The 14537-nt window shown below is 33.7% G+C and overlaps 1 protein-coding gene across 4 annotated transcripts in view; it reads right to left on the reverse strand.

Moving 5' to 3' along the window:
- LOC111059008 (uncharacterized protein DDB_G0287625) overlaps positions 1 to 14537 on the reverse strand; it is a 255554-nt gene that overhangs the window by 189019 nt on the left and 51998 nt on the right. For 3 of the 4 annotated variants that reach the window (XM_039441621.1, XM_039441624.1, XM_039441623.1), the window contains one exon: positions 13099 to 13147. In XM_039441621.1, the coding sequence (XP_039297555.1) occupies positions 13099 to 13147 (49 nt within the window). Of the gene's footprint in view, positions 1 to 13098; positions 13164 to 14537 lie in introns of all 4 variants that reach the window. The other variant, XM_039441622.1, reaches the window with a different exon arrangement.

A 14537-nucleotide genomic window follows, 5' to 3' on the forward strand; every position in this document is an offset into this window, starting at 1 on the left:
GTATGCAGTGGATAATTAAAAAACATGAGTTTATATAATATATATATACACAATTCATTCTATAACAGGTTCAAAGGTTTGTATTTGTTGGATGGGTGAGGGATGGTTGTCATGTGATTGTTCTAGGGCCGGACAGTTTCAGTCATTTGTTCCAAAAGATGTTTTTTTAAAGTCAGGATGAAGCTCGCTCGGCTCTCGATGGACCTGATAGAAACAGGAAGTGCATCCCATGCACGACAGGCACTGACTAAGAAGGATTTTGTGAAAATAGTAGTTTGATGATTGGGTGTCCTTAAAGTACTTTCTCCGGTTCTAGTATGTGGAGCATCTATCCTCCTACCATCAGAGACAAATTTGAAATCATCTTTAAAATAGTTTGGATTACCGTATTTCAAGATATCTCTAACAAGCTTGACTATTCGAAAAAGCCTTTGATCGGGAAGCTTTAATGTTGAACTAGCAATGTGGGCTGGGGTGATATGATCATGGCATTGGAGAGAGTAGACGAAACGTAGACAATAATTTTGGCAACGCTGTAGTTTATCATTCAGAGTGACTTGCATATCGTTAAGAACAGAATTACAATACATTAGATGTGGGAAGATGAGAGATTGAACCAATAATAATTTAATGTTTCTAGGGAGAATATCGTGCATTTTCTTCAATGCATGCATGGCTGAGAATACCTTTTTACAAGTTTTGTTCACTTGTTCTGACCAGTCAAGAGTATTTTTCATAATAATGCCTAAATTTTTAACTGAGCTACAGTAAGGAATGTCATTACCATATACACTAATTTTGTGAATTGATTCAAGGTCAATATTGTTTATAACACGAGAATATCCAATTATAATGGGTTGTGTTTTGATGGGATTAAGCTTAAGGCCATTTTTCTTTGTCCATTCCACTATCGAATTGATATCCTGATTCATTATTCCAACTGTTTTATTAATTTTTGTTATGGGACAGCTTAAATATATTTGAAGGTCGTCTGCATAAGTATGGAAACTGGAAAATTTGATAATGGAAGAAAGGTCATTAGCATACAAAGTGAAGAGGAGAGGGCCAAAAATTGAACCTTGTGGTACTCCATGCATAACGTTTTTCCAAGTAGACTTATTGTCACCGACAGATACACATTGTTTCCTACCTAATAGATAGGATTTAAACCAAACTAACTAGTTGTGACTGAAACCAAGAATAGCCAACTTATTCAGAAGGACTGTATGATCAACAGTATCGAATGCTTTAGAAAAATCAAATAGGGTGAGGATGGTGCATTTCCTCTGGTCCATAGCTAACCTTATATCATCAGTGACACGAAGCAGAGCTGTCTCAGTTGAATGGAATTTTCTAAAGCCTGATTGAAAGTTATGAAGCTTACTATTGTTGTCTAGAAATTTTACAACTTGAGCATGAATGAGTCTTTCTAGCACTTTGGACAATGCAGGTAAAATACTGATTGGTCTGAAATCCTCAACTTTATTGGGTGATGGAACTTTATTAGAGGGCTTTATTTATCTCTCCCTCCCTCTCTCTAATCTAATCTAATCTAATCTCCCTCACTCTCTCTCTCTCCCCCTCTCCCAGTGATGACGAGGGGGATGAAGAAGGAGAGAGATATCTCTCTCTCAAATAGATTTCTCCTTCCCCTTCCCCAGTATAGATGAGGGGGGTGGATATCGATTATCAACTATCGAGTATTGGATGGGGGAAAAAATAATTTCCCTTTGAGGGAAAAATTCCCTCTCCCTCTCTCTCTCTCTCTCTCACTACATCTAATGCTATACTAACAGATTAAAGTGAATTGAGAAATTCCCTATCTCTCTCTCTCTCTCTCTCTCTCTCTCTCTCTACATCTAATGCTATACTGACAGATTAAAGTGAATTGAGAAATTCCCTATCACTCTCTCTCTCTCTTTCTCTCTCTCTCTCTCTCTCCTCTCTCTCTCTCTCTCTACATCTAATGCTATACTGTCAGATTAAAGTGAATCCATATCTCTACAGAGAGGTCAATGATCTAAGTTCTTTTACATTTTTTATCTGCAATATCGTACAAGCATTTCCAAAGTTCATCGAAATTTGTAACAACAGATAATGGTGAATCATTTGTACAATCATAATGTAGATGACCTGTGTCTAGTATTTCGAGTAATTCGAATATCTCATATACACCAAATCTTAGAGTATTCAACCGAACAAATGTTTGCTTGGGAATATAATTCCAAATCACATTATTTAGATACTAATTGACATTTTGCATTCTACCCTGAACACAGATTAAAAATTCCAATATGAATAATTATTTAGCTGTTGGATTCAGGTTATGCAATGTATAAGTCATAAAAATGGAAATAAATGATGAGATATTCAAAGAAAATATATTACATTTATTCACAGTAAATTATTTAGCTGTTGGATTCAGGTTATGCAATGTATAAGTCATAAAAATGGAAATAAATGATGAGATATTCAAAGAAAATATATTACATTTATTCACAGTAAATTCTAAAATGAATGATCCTCAGAAATAACTGCATGTTCTTAAAAGAATAATTAAAATATTTCTAGTCATGTAATCGACATGAAACCTATGCCATTTTTAAAAGGAAGATTCAAACTATAGTGAGGTCCACGTTATAATGGCAGTGTACGATTGACAATACTGTTGCTGTCCTTTTCTATCATACAACAAAACAGATAGAGCTATCTCTCTCTAGCTTTGCAATGTCAGTTTGACAGAATATTTTATTTTCACTTTTGACAGTGACTGTACAAAAGCAAACAATCAATTCACAGCCGCCATTTTTCTCTTCATTCAATCAAAATACTTGAGTACACAAATCGTATGAATTATTAAAAATGTATTTTTAGAGCAATTAGATAATTTTTAGACATCACCATATGAGAAACACAAATTGAAATACCTGAAATGACATTTTAAAAGTTCATTACTTACCATCCTAGACTTCATCCAGGCTTCAGTTAGCCTACATGTAAAGGTTAGACCTACTCGTACCAGTATAAATAATATTGAAAGGTTATTTTAGATTTATTTCCATTGAAATTACTCATTTTAAAGTTGATTTTTATTTTTCTATTAATAAAAAATAGAATGAATAATAAATAAAGGCCTTCATTGAACAATTGCATGCGTAATAAACATTAGATAGTAATTATTAACAATATTAAACAATATAAATATTAACAATAATAAATATTCATTACATATTAAATAAACAGGTACAGACAAAATTTCGTTAATTATTTTTCTATTATTTTTAAAAGAAATTGAAATAGAATAACTACCAAACTTAATTTCTGTTGTTTTAAAATTCAGTTTGTTTATCACAGCTTTTCAAATTAGCTGCCATTTCAGGTTTGTATAAAAATCTGATCTCAGTTATGAAAGCAAATTTTTGAATCAAATTATGAAAAAATAGATTTTCTTGATTAATCTGACATTTAATTAATTATTTTATCAAGGAAATGATAATTATTATTAGATCAAATTTGATGGGATGAATTAAGTGAATTGAATTGATTTGATGGGATGAATTGAACAGCTGTTTACACTCAGTGGCAAAATGGGGAGACTTGGCAACGTTTTTCTCCTATCTTCCTTCACTGCCATTATAACGTGGACCTCACTATAGTAGATAGAGCAATAAAATGAAATTTGATAATTTTTTCAAATTTTTGAAAAGTGCCCCCAAATTTTTGAAAAGAATAAACCCATCTTCATTGCTTATTGAATTTAGTTATTTTGTGTACCTAAAAATAGGCAAGAATTGTTTATTTATGTATCATATTTGAAAAGGAGAATAATATAACAGATAACCAGTTGTATCAATGAATAAAATCTCAGTGAATAACTAATAAAAGAAATAAAAAATGGAAAAAAACAATGAATATAGAACGTCCTTTTCTCGAGGCGGACTTTGTACAATACGATACTAAAATAATGTATTGTTTATCTCATATGGTGCAGCATATAGTAGGCTATAACATTTCAGAGTTAGGACACTATTGGTGAATCAAACAATTTAGATTAATTTAGATTTTGATTGATTAATGTCGAGTCCTTCAGAAATGAAGGCCACTCCCATGTTTCAGATGGACACATAAGTCGTCGGTCCCGGTTGCCTAAAAACAGTCGTAAGGTCATGTCAGAGGCCCTGAAATTGATCACACCAGAACTGTGCCAGCTACTTCCAAGTTTGACAATCCACGATTCAAACTTTGATTTGGTTGTGTGTTGAATGAAGCCTACAATGATATCTGTGTAAGAATACAAGAAATAAATTTTCAATTTAAGTGTGTGTGTGTGTGTGTTAAAACATTGATATTATTAATTTAGTGATTTTGAATTTTGTTCCTGAATCATTCACCCATACTGAGTAAACTATAAAGTTCTATGAATTCACATAGGCCTACAGTCCCACAGTGTTGGTGAAAATTATGGAAACAACTTAATATTCCTTTTTCAAGGATAATTTGGCAGTAGGCTTCATTGGAAATTCCTATTCAAATTGAAAAAATTATTCCTCTGTAGCTTCAAAATTTTGGTCCGCCATCTTGAATCCGCCACATTGAATCAAACTTTATTTTTTTAAATGGGAAGGTTTTCATACAAGAATTGAAAACAGAATTTTAAAACAATATGAATGGTGATAACCGCACATCAATATATGAAATCGTTTCAAAGATTTTAAAGACACTGATAAATCATACAATCAATCAATCAATCAATCAATCAATTCTTTATTCAAATATACATAGAAATGTACAAGAATGTGTCAATTAAAAAACAGTAATGAAATAAATGAGTAAACATTAAAAATATGACATATAAAATTGCTGTTTTTGTTCAAAGTGTTAAATATGTTAGTAGAGGATACTTAGTGTTTACTAACACTTGATTTTCGAAGTAGGTACTAATTTATTTCACTTTTGTTTGATTTATCATTATTTTTAAAAGTAAAGATCATTGAAACGATTTGAAATATCGATGTGCGGGTTTATCCATTAATTTTCTCTTGAAACTCTGTATGGAAATCATGTATCACATGACCACGTTCCCATTTGAAAAAATAAGTTGAATCCAGAATAAAGCTAGATTTGAAATGAAGTTGGATTCTTATGACAGATCAAAGATGGCAGACAAAAGTTTCAAAGCGATAGAAAAGTTTTTTTTTGTATAGGCTCCCCAGGGAACCTACTGTCAAATTATCCTTGTAAAATTAATATTAGGCTGATTCGAAAATTCTCACCGACTCTGTATATTTTATTACAAGTTTCAGATTTCAAATATCAATAAAATGGTCCACGAGCGAGCTCTCTAATCCAGGGGGTCACTAGTTATAATCACTTTGGAATAATCAGAGCACGATGAGTCCTATCGTCGTTTTATTTCAAAAAGAAAATTCTCATTCGATTATCACTCCTAAGAAAGCTAAGGAGTTTATTTTATTCAACAATAGTATGCGTTATTTATAGCCTATATATAGTGAGGTCCACGTTATAATGGCAGTAAATAAGGATAGAAGAATAGCAATGCCGATTCTCTGCATTAATTAATTATATTTCTACACTCTCAAAAACATAATTGGCATCGTTGTGGACCTAGAAAAGTATAGTACCACCGACTTTGTCAAATGATAGACAATGATAGCAAAACCAAAGTAGATCAAATACTGTCATAATAACATGGACCTCACTGTACACATTTTTGTCTCCAAGTTTAGCTGCCACTATGCTCTCTCTCTCACCGAAAATCCAGGTCTCCTTATATCCATAATCCTATATATTTTACATCCTTACCCCCCACCCAGCCTTAATATCCTCCCACTTGTACCTTTCATATTTCCCACTTCCCTGTAAACTCTGCAGATTTAATTCATTCATATCATCCATAATTTTCATTTTCAGCATGAATTTTCACAAATATGTTATATTATGTAAGTGTCATTATTTCGCTTATTATTACCAGTGTTTGCAATAGGTCTTATCAGACCTTGCAATGTAAGATGTATTAAATAAGTATCAAATATGGAATATCTCTCCCTCTCTCTCTCTCTGTTTTTGATGGTCAGTGAGTGAACACGTGTGCAGTTCGGCTCCATTAAAAAGCGTTATTTTGTAGGGTTATCTTGTTAGAATTTATTCGAAATTTATATTAGTGCATTCAGTTTTTCACATAGTTTAATAAGGTATTTTCAAAATTTTGATTTTCATTGTAATTACGCAGTAATTACAATAAATAGTAATACATAACCTCCAATTAGTTTGATTACAATCCGATTTACCGATTCCAACATGGTGAGGAGCAACGGTAAGAAACAGGAAACTCCCACACAAAAGGCAGGTAGGCGTGTAACGGTACCAGTGTCAACGACCCCTCTCTGTCAAGACACAACGCAACTGGCCGACGAAATTTTGCAGAGGATTAGCAAGGAAGTTAACCAAGCTGTCTCGGAGGCTTTGTCCTTCTTCCAATCTGAATTGGATCGACTACAGGGTGAAAACAATGAACTTCGACAGAGGATGGCAGCAATTGAGAAGGAGACGGAATTGAAAATTGAACAATATGGTCGCCGTACCTGCCTGCGATTCTTTGGGATTCCTGAAACCAAGGGGGAGTCCACCCACCAAATTGTTCAGCGAGTCTGCAAGGAAAAGCTGAACGTGGAGTTGAAGATCGACGACATTCATCGTTCGCATCCAGTGGGACCAATCCAGCAGCCAGGTCAGGTCACGGGCAGAGCAGCCGGCAAGGAGCGTCATTGTCCCATTATTGTAAGGTTCGACGGCTACCGGACGAGGCAGAGGGTGTTTGCAGCCAAGCGAATGCTCAAGAACTCAGGGATCACCGTAAGAGAGGATCTGACGAAGCACCGGCTTGAACTCTTAAAAGCAGCGGCGAACAAATTTGGGCTCAAAAACATGTGGACTGTCGATGGCCGCATCAAGTACGCCGTCGCCAGGGACCTGGACGCCGCATCTACACCGCTGAGCGTCTTGCCGACCTCCACTAAGCATCTCACGGTGTTAGCTCGTCACCTCTCTACTAAAGGTGAGCTGTCAATGTTTCAGTTGTGCCACTTCATGTAAATATCGTTCTGTTTTCTGTATATTATTTTTCTTTGTTAGTCAATTTGTTAGTCATACTAGCCCTCAGCTAGTATACATATCATTTTTTACCAACTTCTATTTTTACAAATCTTTAAATTAATTTCTGCTTTTTTGGAAATATTTATATAATAATTTGAAGCTATATCGGTTTAGTTATAGCAATTCATCCAGTATCCTGAAACTTTTATACAAATTGAATCATCCAATACTCAATCTGGAAACTAGTACTCCACTTTAGACACAACTGAATTATATTTCCAGCTAATCCAATGTGTTTTCATCTAACGATAGCATAGTCCAAAGATAGAAGCCTTCCCACTGTTGTTAAAATTATGATAATTAGTACATATTATTAGCTTATTTTAATACATGCGTAGGTAACCTTTTTTGAATTACTGTGTGTCTACCGCTTCTTCCTAATCTCAGTTCATTGTCAAATCCGTAAGCTATCAATTTATCTCTGTTTATCAACAAAGCCTGAATCCCTTTTCCACATGTATATTACTAGTGTGTATAGTAAACTTGCAGCAGGATTCAAATTGACTTTTCGTGGAATTGACAATAACAGAAATAACAGTCATCATAAGTATAGCTACTTTTAAATTAATAGAGCAGGGTAGGTCTTGTGGTGCCCTTTGTTTTTGAAGGGCTTTTGAAAAGTTCAACTATTTCAAAGTTTTTTTAGGAATGAGGTGTGCTATGGGATTCGTTTTGTTTTATTCGTTTTCTTATTATCTACCTCATTTTATGCACCGGATATTCACTACTTTCTTCTAATATATCTCTCTCTTCATCCACCATTTTGGCAATAATCTTACATACGGTAATCTATGTGTATTCTCACACAGCTTAGTCTTCTCTGCACATTCTTCTCTCTAATAACCGTCAACTGCAATTTGAAATCAATCTGCTGATTCATATATCTCGTTCTTATTTTCCATCTCTCTGTACACTCTCTTTTAAATGTCTAACCTCTTAATAACTTCCATATACTTTCTGTACTTTTTCTGCTGTGTTTCTGCTGGATTTTTCTTCCTGTTTTCAGACCTGGTTCCTGTGACTTCTCGCACGCGCTCTCTCTTGCCGCCGCCTTGGCTCTCTCTCGCTCCCCCACCTGCTCGGTCCCATCAGCATCTACCACTGCAAACTGCCCACCACATTGGATTATCTGCTGGACTCTGATAAGTTTTATAATAGTGCACTGTAGATTAATTTGTACTTGAATTTCTATTTTTCCAACGGACGCCGAACTATCTGATGCATTCATGACTATTCTTGTATTTGAGATTTTCTTAGTTTTAAGCCTTCCTAGTTTTAGTTTTACCTTACCCTTTAATTTGTCTGTCATGCTCTGCTATTTAGTTGGATCTATGTCTTTCGGTGTCTTGAATGATGCCTTTCAGTGACAACCCAGCTCGCTCGCCCTCTCCTCATTTTAACTTGAATAATAATAAAGGTAACAATATTCAGGACACAGGCATAATATTAGCTAACAAACTTCACCCTCTTAAGAATCTTTTTAAAGCAGCTCATCTCAATGTTCAATCCCTCAGCTGCCACATTGATGAACTGAGAGCAATTTTCAGATCTCAAGACTTCAATGTAATAGGTATTTCAGAATCATTTCTCAAGCCTAGTATTCATTCTAGCCAAGTTGCATTGCCCGGATATAATCTTTTTCGAAATGATAGGCTTAATACGGCTTGTGGAGGGGTTGCAGTCTTTGTGAAAGATTATATAAAAACAAAAATATTAATCTCATCAGAGCAGGAGTATTCTGTCAGACCTGAATTCATGTTACTTGAATTATCTTTATCTAGCTCTAATAAACTACTTGTTGGTATCTGCTATCGCCCACCAAAAATTGGCCACTTCTGTGACTTCGAAAATGCCTTACTTTCTTTCATGCCTCATTATAATCGAATACTAGTTATGAGAGATATGAACACTGACCTAAATATGACAAATCGTAACTTTGACTACTTTCAACTGACCACAATATTCCAATGCCTTAATATGACTATCTTACCAATCGACCCAACTCATCATACTAATGACTCTGACACATTCATTGATTTACTAATAGTTAGTGATCAAAATGAGGTTGTTGAAACTGGTCAAATCTCTGTGCCAGCTATTTCAGGACATGACTTGATTTACTGTGTACTCTCTCATAGGGCACCTAAACCCACTCAGAAATAAAGTAAAACAACAGCTACGGAATTCGAAGACTAGGTACTTGAACTCATTCATGACAGACAATAGACAAGACTCTAGATCACTGTGGCGCGGAATAAAATAATTTGGCCCTGGTAAACAGAAATCCCAAACTGAAATTGACTTACCTTTGGACGATATTAACAAACATTTCGTTTCTCACTCGACACAACGTGACAAGACAGTCATCAATAATCATATTAATAATCTCAAACATCAGGTAACCAATCTAAATGTACCACTTCAAAACAAATTCAACTTCCAACTAATATCTGAACTGGACGTTTTCAAAGCAATACAACATAGTCACAGCAATGCAATGGGGGTGGATAACATACCAATTAAATTTATTAAAAAAATATTGTTTGCAGTATTGCCCACCATAACATTCATTTTTAACAAGTCCCTTGAAAACAACGAATTTCCTGAAAATTGGAAGCTTGCTCTAGTACATCCACTAAACAAAGTCACCTCTCCCAATAAAGTTGAAGATTTCAGACCAATTAGTATTTTACCCGCTCTGTCCAAAATACTTGAGAGAATTGTTCATTCACAAGTTGTAGAGTTTCTCGAAGCCGATAGGAAACTACATAATTTCCAATCTGGATTCAGGAAATCTTTTTCTACTGAAACCGCTCTCTTGCGTGTCACCGATGATATTAGGTTAGCTATGGATCAAAGAAAGTGTACTGTCCTCAGTCTGTTTGACTTCTCAAAAGCATTCGACACTGTAGATCATGAAATTCTCTTAAACAAACTAGCTATTCTTGGGTTTAGTTATGAAACCCTCGCATGGTTCAAATCCTATCTCTCAGGTAGAAAGCAATGTGTCTCTGTTAAAAACAATAGGTCTAATTGGTTTAATGTCAACCATGGCGTCCCTCAAGGTTCTATCTTAGGCCCCTACTCTTCACTCTTTATGCGAATGACCTACCCTCTGTCATAAAATTTTCTAGTTTCCATACTTATGCTGATGACCTTCAAATTTTTGCAAGCTGCCCAATCACTAAAATTAATGAAACAGTAAATAAAATGAATCACGATATAATTTCAATAGTAGAATGGACAAAGAAAAACGGACTAAAACTCAACCCTATAAAAACTCAGCCCATAATAATTGGATATTCAAGACTAGTAAACAACATCGATTTAAACTCACTTAACAAAATTAATGTTGATGGTGTCGAAGTAGCTTACTGTGATTCAGTTGAAAACCTTGGAACTATTATGAACAAAAATCTTGACTGGTCTGATCAAATTAATAAGACTTGTAAATTTGTATTCTCTGCCATGCATTCATTGAAAAAGGTGCAAGATAAATTTTTCTTCCCAGAAAAATTAGATTGTTACTAGTCAAATCGCTCATATTCCCACATCTTATGTATTGTAATTCTGTGCTCAATGATATGCAAGTAACCTTAAACGATAAACTTCAGCGATGTCAAAACTATTGCCTCAGGTTTGTTTACTCTCTCCAACGCCATGAACGAATCACTCAAGCCCATATTGATAGTTCAACTTTAAAGTTACCTGATCAGAGAATGCTTTGTATAATCAAACTTGTTAGGGACATTTTAAAATATGGTGAACCAATCTATTTTAAAAAACGATTTGTATCTGAAGGTAGGAGAATTGATGCTTCCCACACTAGAACAGGTGAAAATACTCTAAGAATTCCAAATCATCCAACAACTATTTATACAAAATCCTTCCTTGTTAGCGGTTGTCGTGCATGGAATGCACTCGCAAATCAAATTAGGTCCATAGAGAGTCGAGCGGGCTTCACCCGTTCATTGAGACATTATCTTTTAGAAAAAATGGCTGAAACTGTCCAACCCTAGAGCAGCATGACATTCAATTAAACCTTCCTTAAAACCTATTCTTATCCTCTATAATCATTCCCCTCCACTCCAAAGTAAAAATTATGGGTTTTCTCTTTTTTATTTCTTTCATGTAAATTTAGCATAAAAATGTGTATAGGCTACATTTAAAATTGTTTCTTATTCTAACTCTTCCTCGAGTGGATTTTAGCAACCTTTTTCTATATCCCTTCCCCTCTTTTTTGTATTATAATTCCCCTTCATAATTCCCAATTAGAATTATTATTATTCCTCCATGAGCTTTCATAATCATATTATCTTGATACTTACATGAACTAATCTCTTTTGTACAATAATTTCCCTTTGTCATCAACATCATTTTTGGATTTAAATCTACAAATCTTTTTTCTAATAATAAATTTCACTCCCTCATTATTCCAATTATTATATCATATTGATTTTCGAATTATTGGGAATTAACTTTTTCTTTATTTTTCCCCTTACTATTATTTACTTTTTTCTGTTAATTGATTTAACTAAATGATTTATCGTTTCTATGATTTGGTTTTTACTTATTGATACTTTTTTCTTCATTTTTTTCGCTTAGACATAATATTTCGTTTGAATTTTCAACTTTCTTTTTTCACGGTTAAGTGCTGAAGGGGAGGGTATCCTTGATACCCTCTCTGAGAATGGACTTCTTAAGGTCCAAACTTCACCGTTTCATGTGAAAACATTACAGTAGTATCTTAACTTATGCATTTTTCATCATTATTCTTGCTCAATATTATTGTAGAACTCATCGCTAGAACTAGAACTATCTAACTTAACGCTAGAACTTAAGTTTAATTATGTTTTGTTAAACACATGAATAAAGGAATCTGAATCTGAATCTGAATCTATGACTTTTTCATTGGCATTGTTTTGAATCTCTATTCAAAATTCATTTTTGAAAAAAAATATTTTGTATTAGTTCTATATTTGAAGTTTAGATTTTCTGTTCATTTCTCTAATTCATTCTAATATTGATTTTGTTATCATAGTAATCATTTGTATGAACTGTAAAGGGTTGTGTGGCAGAGAGGACCTGGAGTCCTAACTCCGCCCTCAATGAAGGCAATTAATCAATCAATCATTCTTGTATAATTGATCAATGAATTTCCATACCGAATCGGAATAGACACTGAGAAATAATGGTAGATCTTCAGAAATAATTCTTCTGAATATTCAAGAGCAGTAGAGGCATCAAATTTAGTTTCGATGATGAATCGAAATCAGAATTAGGATGATGCCAACATGTTTACAGTACAAGTCTATTTAATACAAATACATCTTACATTGCCAGGTCTGACAAGACATATCGCAAACACTGGTAGGCTAATAATAAACAAAATAATAACACTTCTATGATACAAAGTTAATTACAATGATAGTAATTATTACAGTACGTAGATAATGTAATGGATGGTGAGAAGTAAATTTCACTAGAGTCTTAATGGGTTCCAAAAGAAGAAGTTTTTCCAGTTCACTACTGTTTGTTAGCAGAGCTCCGATGTTAGCAGAACAACCGATAGCACTACTACCCTTATCCAATCTGTGTGATTAGACGGTTCAGCCTGAGAGGTTAACTACCCCCCTCTGACTACATTCACTTCGATTTTCCAAATTGATGGGAGAATTTATTTTTTTGATCCCCCAAAACTTTCTTTTTTGAACTTAGTGGAGTGATGTTCATTATTGTAATAAGTCTGTTTCATTTGGCATTCATTAGCGGCGTAATATGTAATGATAACTATTTCCTCAATATTCAGCCATTCAATATGAATTTATCCTGAAAGAAGTTATGTAGCAATTCAGTGAAAATGGAAGGCTGAAGTGTTTTTGTAAATGGAAGTTGAATGAATGAAAAATTGTTCCTGTTACTCACATATAAAAGTAATCCATGGTAGCACATTGATGACATTCCTCCTCCACATCTGTAACAATGAAAAACTATTCAGCAATAAATTTTGATCAGTTCAAAATTGGGTAGATTCAAAACGAATATTTTCGTACTGGCCGAATCTGACAATTCTCACAAAAATATTATCTTCACATGATGGGCCATGTTTGATTCGATTTGGAAGGAGAAAGAAAAATGCTTGATTTCATAAATACCACATAAAATATCACCTTTTTTAGGGCTACTCTTAAATATCAAGAAATAAAAACCTACGTAATATTTAAAAAAAAAATATATTTTTTTAAAGAGGATACAAAGATTATTTATATTTCTTGACACATAAATATATACACTGTAATTGAAATACTGATTTTGAAAATGACGATATACAAGTTGTGAACTAACTTTTAGAATTTCAAATATAAATACCTTGACTAGAATATTGCAGAGAGAATGGCAAAACAAACAAAATGTGAAATATATTAAAAGTGTGAGTTGCATACGAATTTTTAAATTTATTAACAACTGTTATCTCAAGAATGAATCTCAAACCTTGGAATCATTAATCAATTGCATTTCTATAAGTTTTAGGATTCTCCTATTGACTGGTTTAATTTTCAAATTTTGAATTGGTAGTTTGTTTTTTTTGGTGTGAGTGTGAATAAATAAATTGTAAAAATAAATAACCCCGTATATCATTGTATGCTTGATACAATAGTTTTTTCGACGGTTACGTTAATTTGTCCTCAACGCCTCTGCAAAGGTTTAATCTTTTGTCTTGTCATTCAATGTTTGAAAGACAGTTACATTTTTGTGTCATTCACAAGTTTGCATGTTGAATGGTATCTATTCTATTTGTTGAGAAAATTGTATACCGAAATTTATCATCCAGAAGTTTTCAGACTTTTCGCGATTTCTCATAGCCCCTTAAAAAAAAACTTTTGTATACTTTCTCAAATGTTTTGTGTGTTCTGCTGTACTTATTAATGCTAAATCCAAAGTCAAAGTCACTTCCTCTTCATAACTTTTTCACTATCAAGAACACCAACACCATATTATAATCTAGTAATACAAATTTCTGATTAAGTGGACTGTAATTTTAATCGATTTAATATTCAATATATTCTGGCAGAAAAATACTAATGAATCCATTCATGATGCAATGGAAAACTCTATTATTATAACTTACCCCGGCTGATGATCTATGCTGTAAGTCAGAGTGATTTTTATCTATAGGTTTGGGTGGTAAAAGGGATAAGGAAAGAATTAAGGAATAGAGAAATGTAAATAAATCACTTGACCTCTGATGATTTCTGATGCAGCCAGGCACTGCAGAGAGTTGTTGAATCATGTATGGAATTATGCTTCTCAATTTTACTAGGTAAAAATCACTACTACTTTCGATATAAAAAATACTCAAATTC

Source organism: Nilaparvata lugens, chromosome X (genome assembly GCF_014356525.2).
Source record: "Nilaparvata lugens isolate BPH chromosome X, ASM1435652v1, whole genome shotgun sequence".
In the NCBI taxonomy this organism is placed as follows: Eukaryota; Metazoa; Arthropoda; class Insecta; order Hemiptera; family Delphacidae; genus Nilaparvata; species Nilaparvata lugens.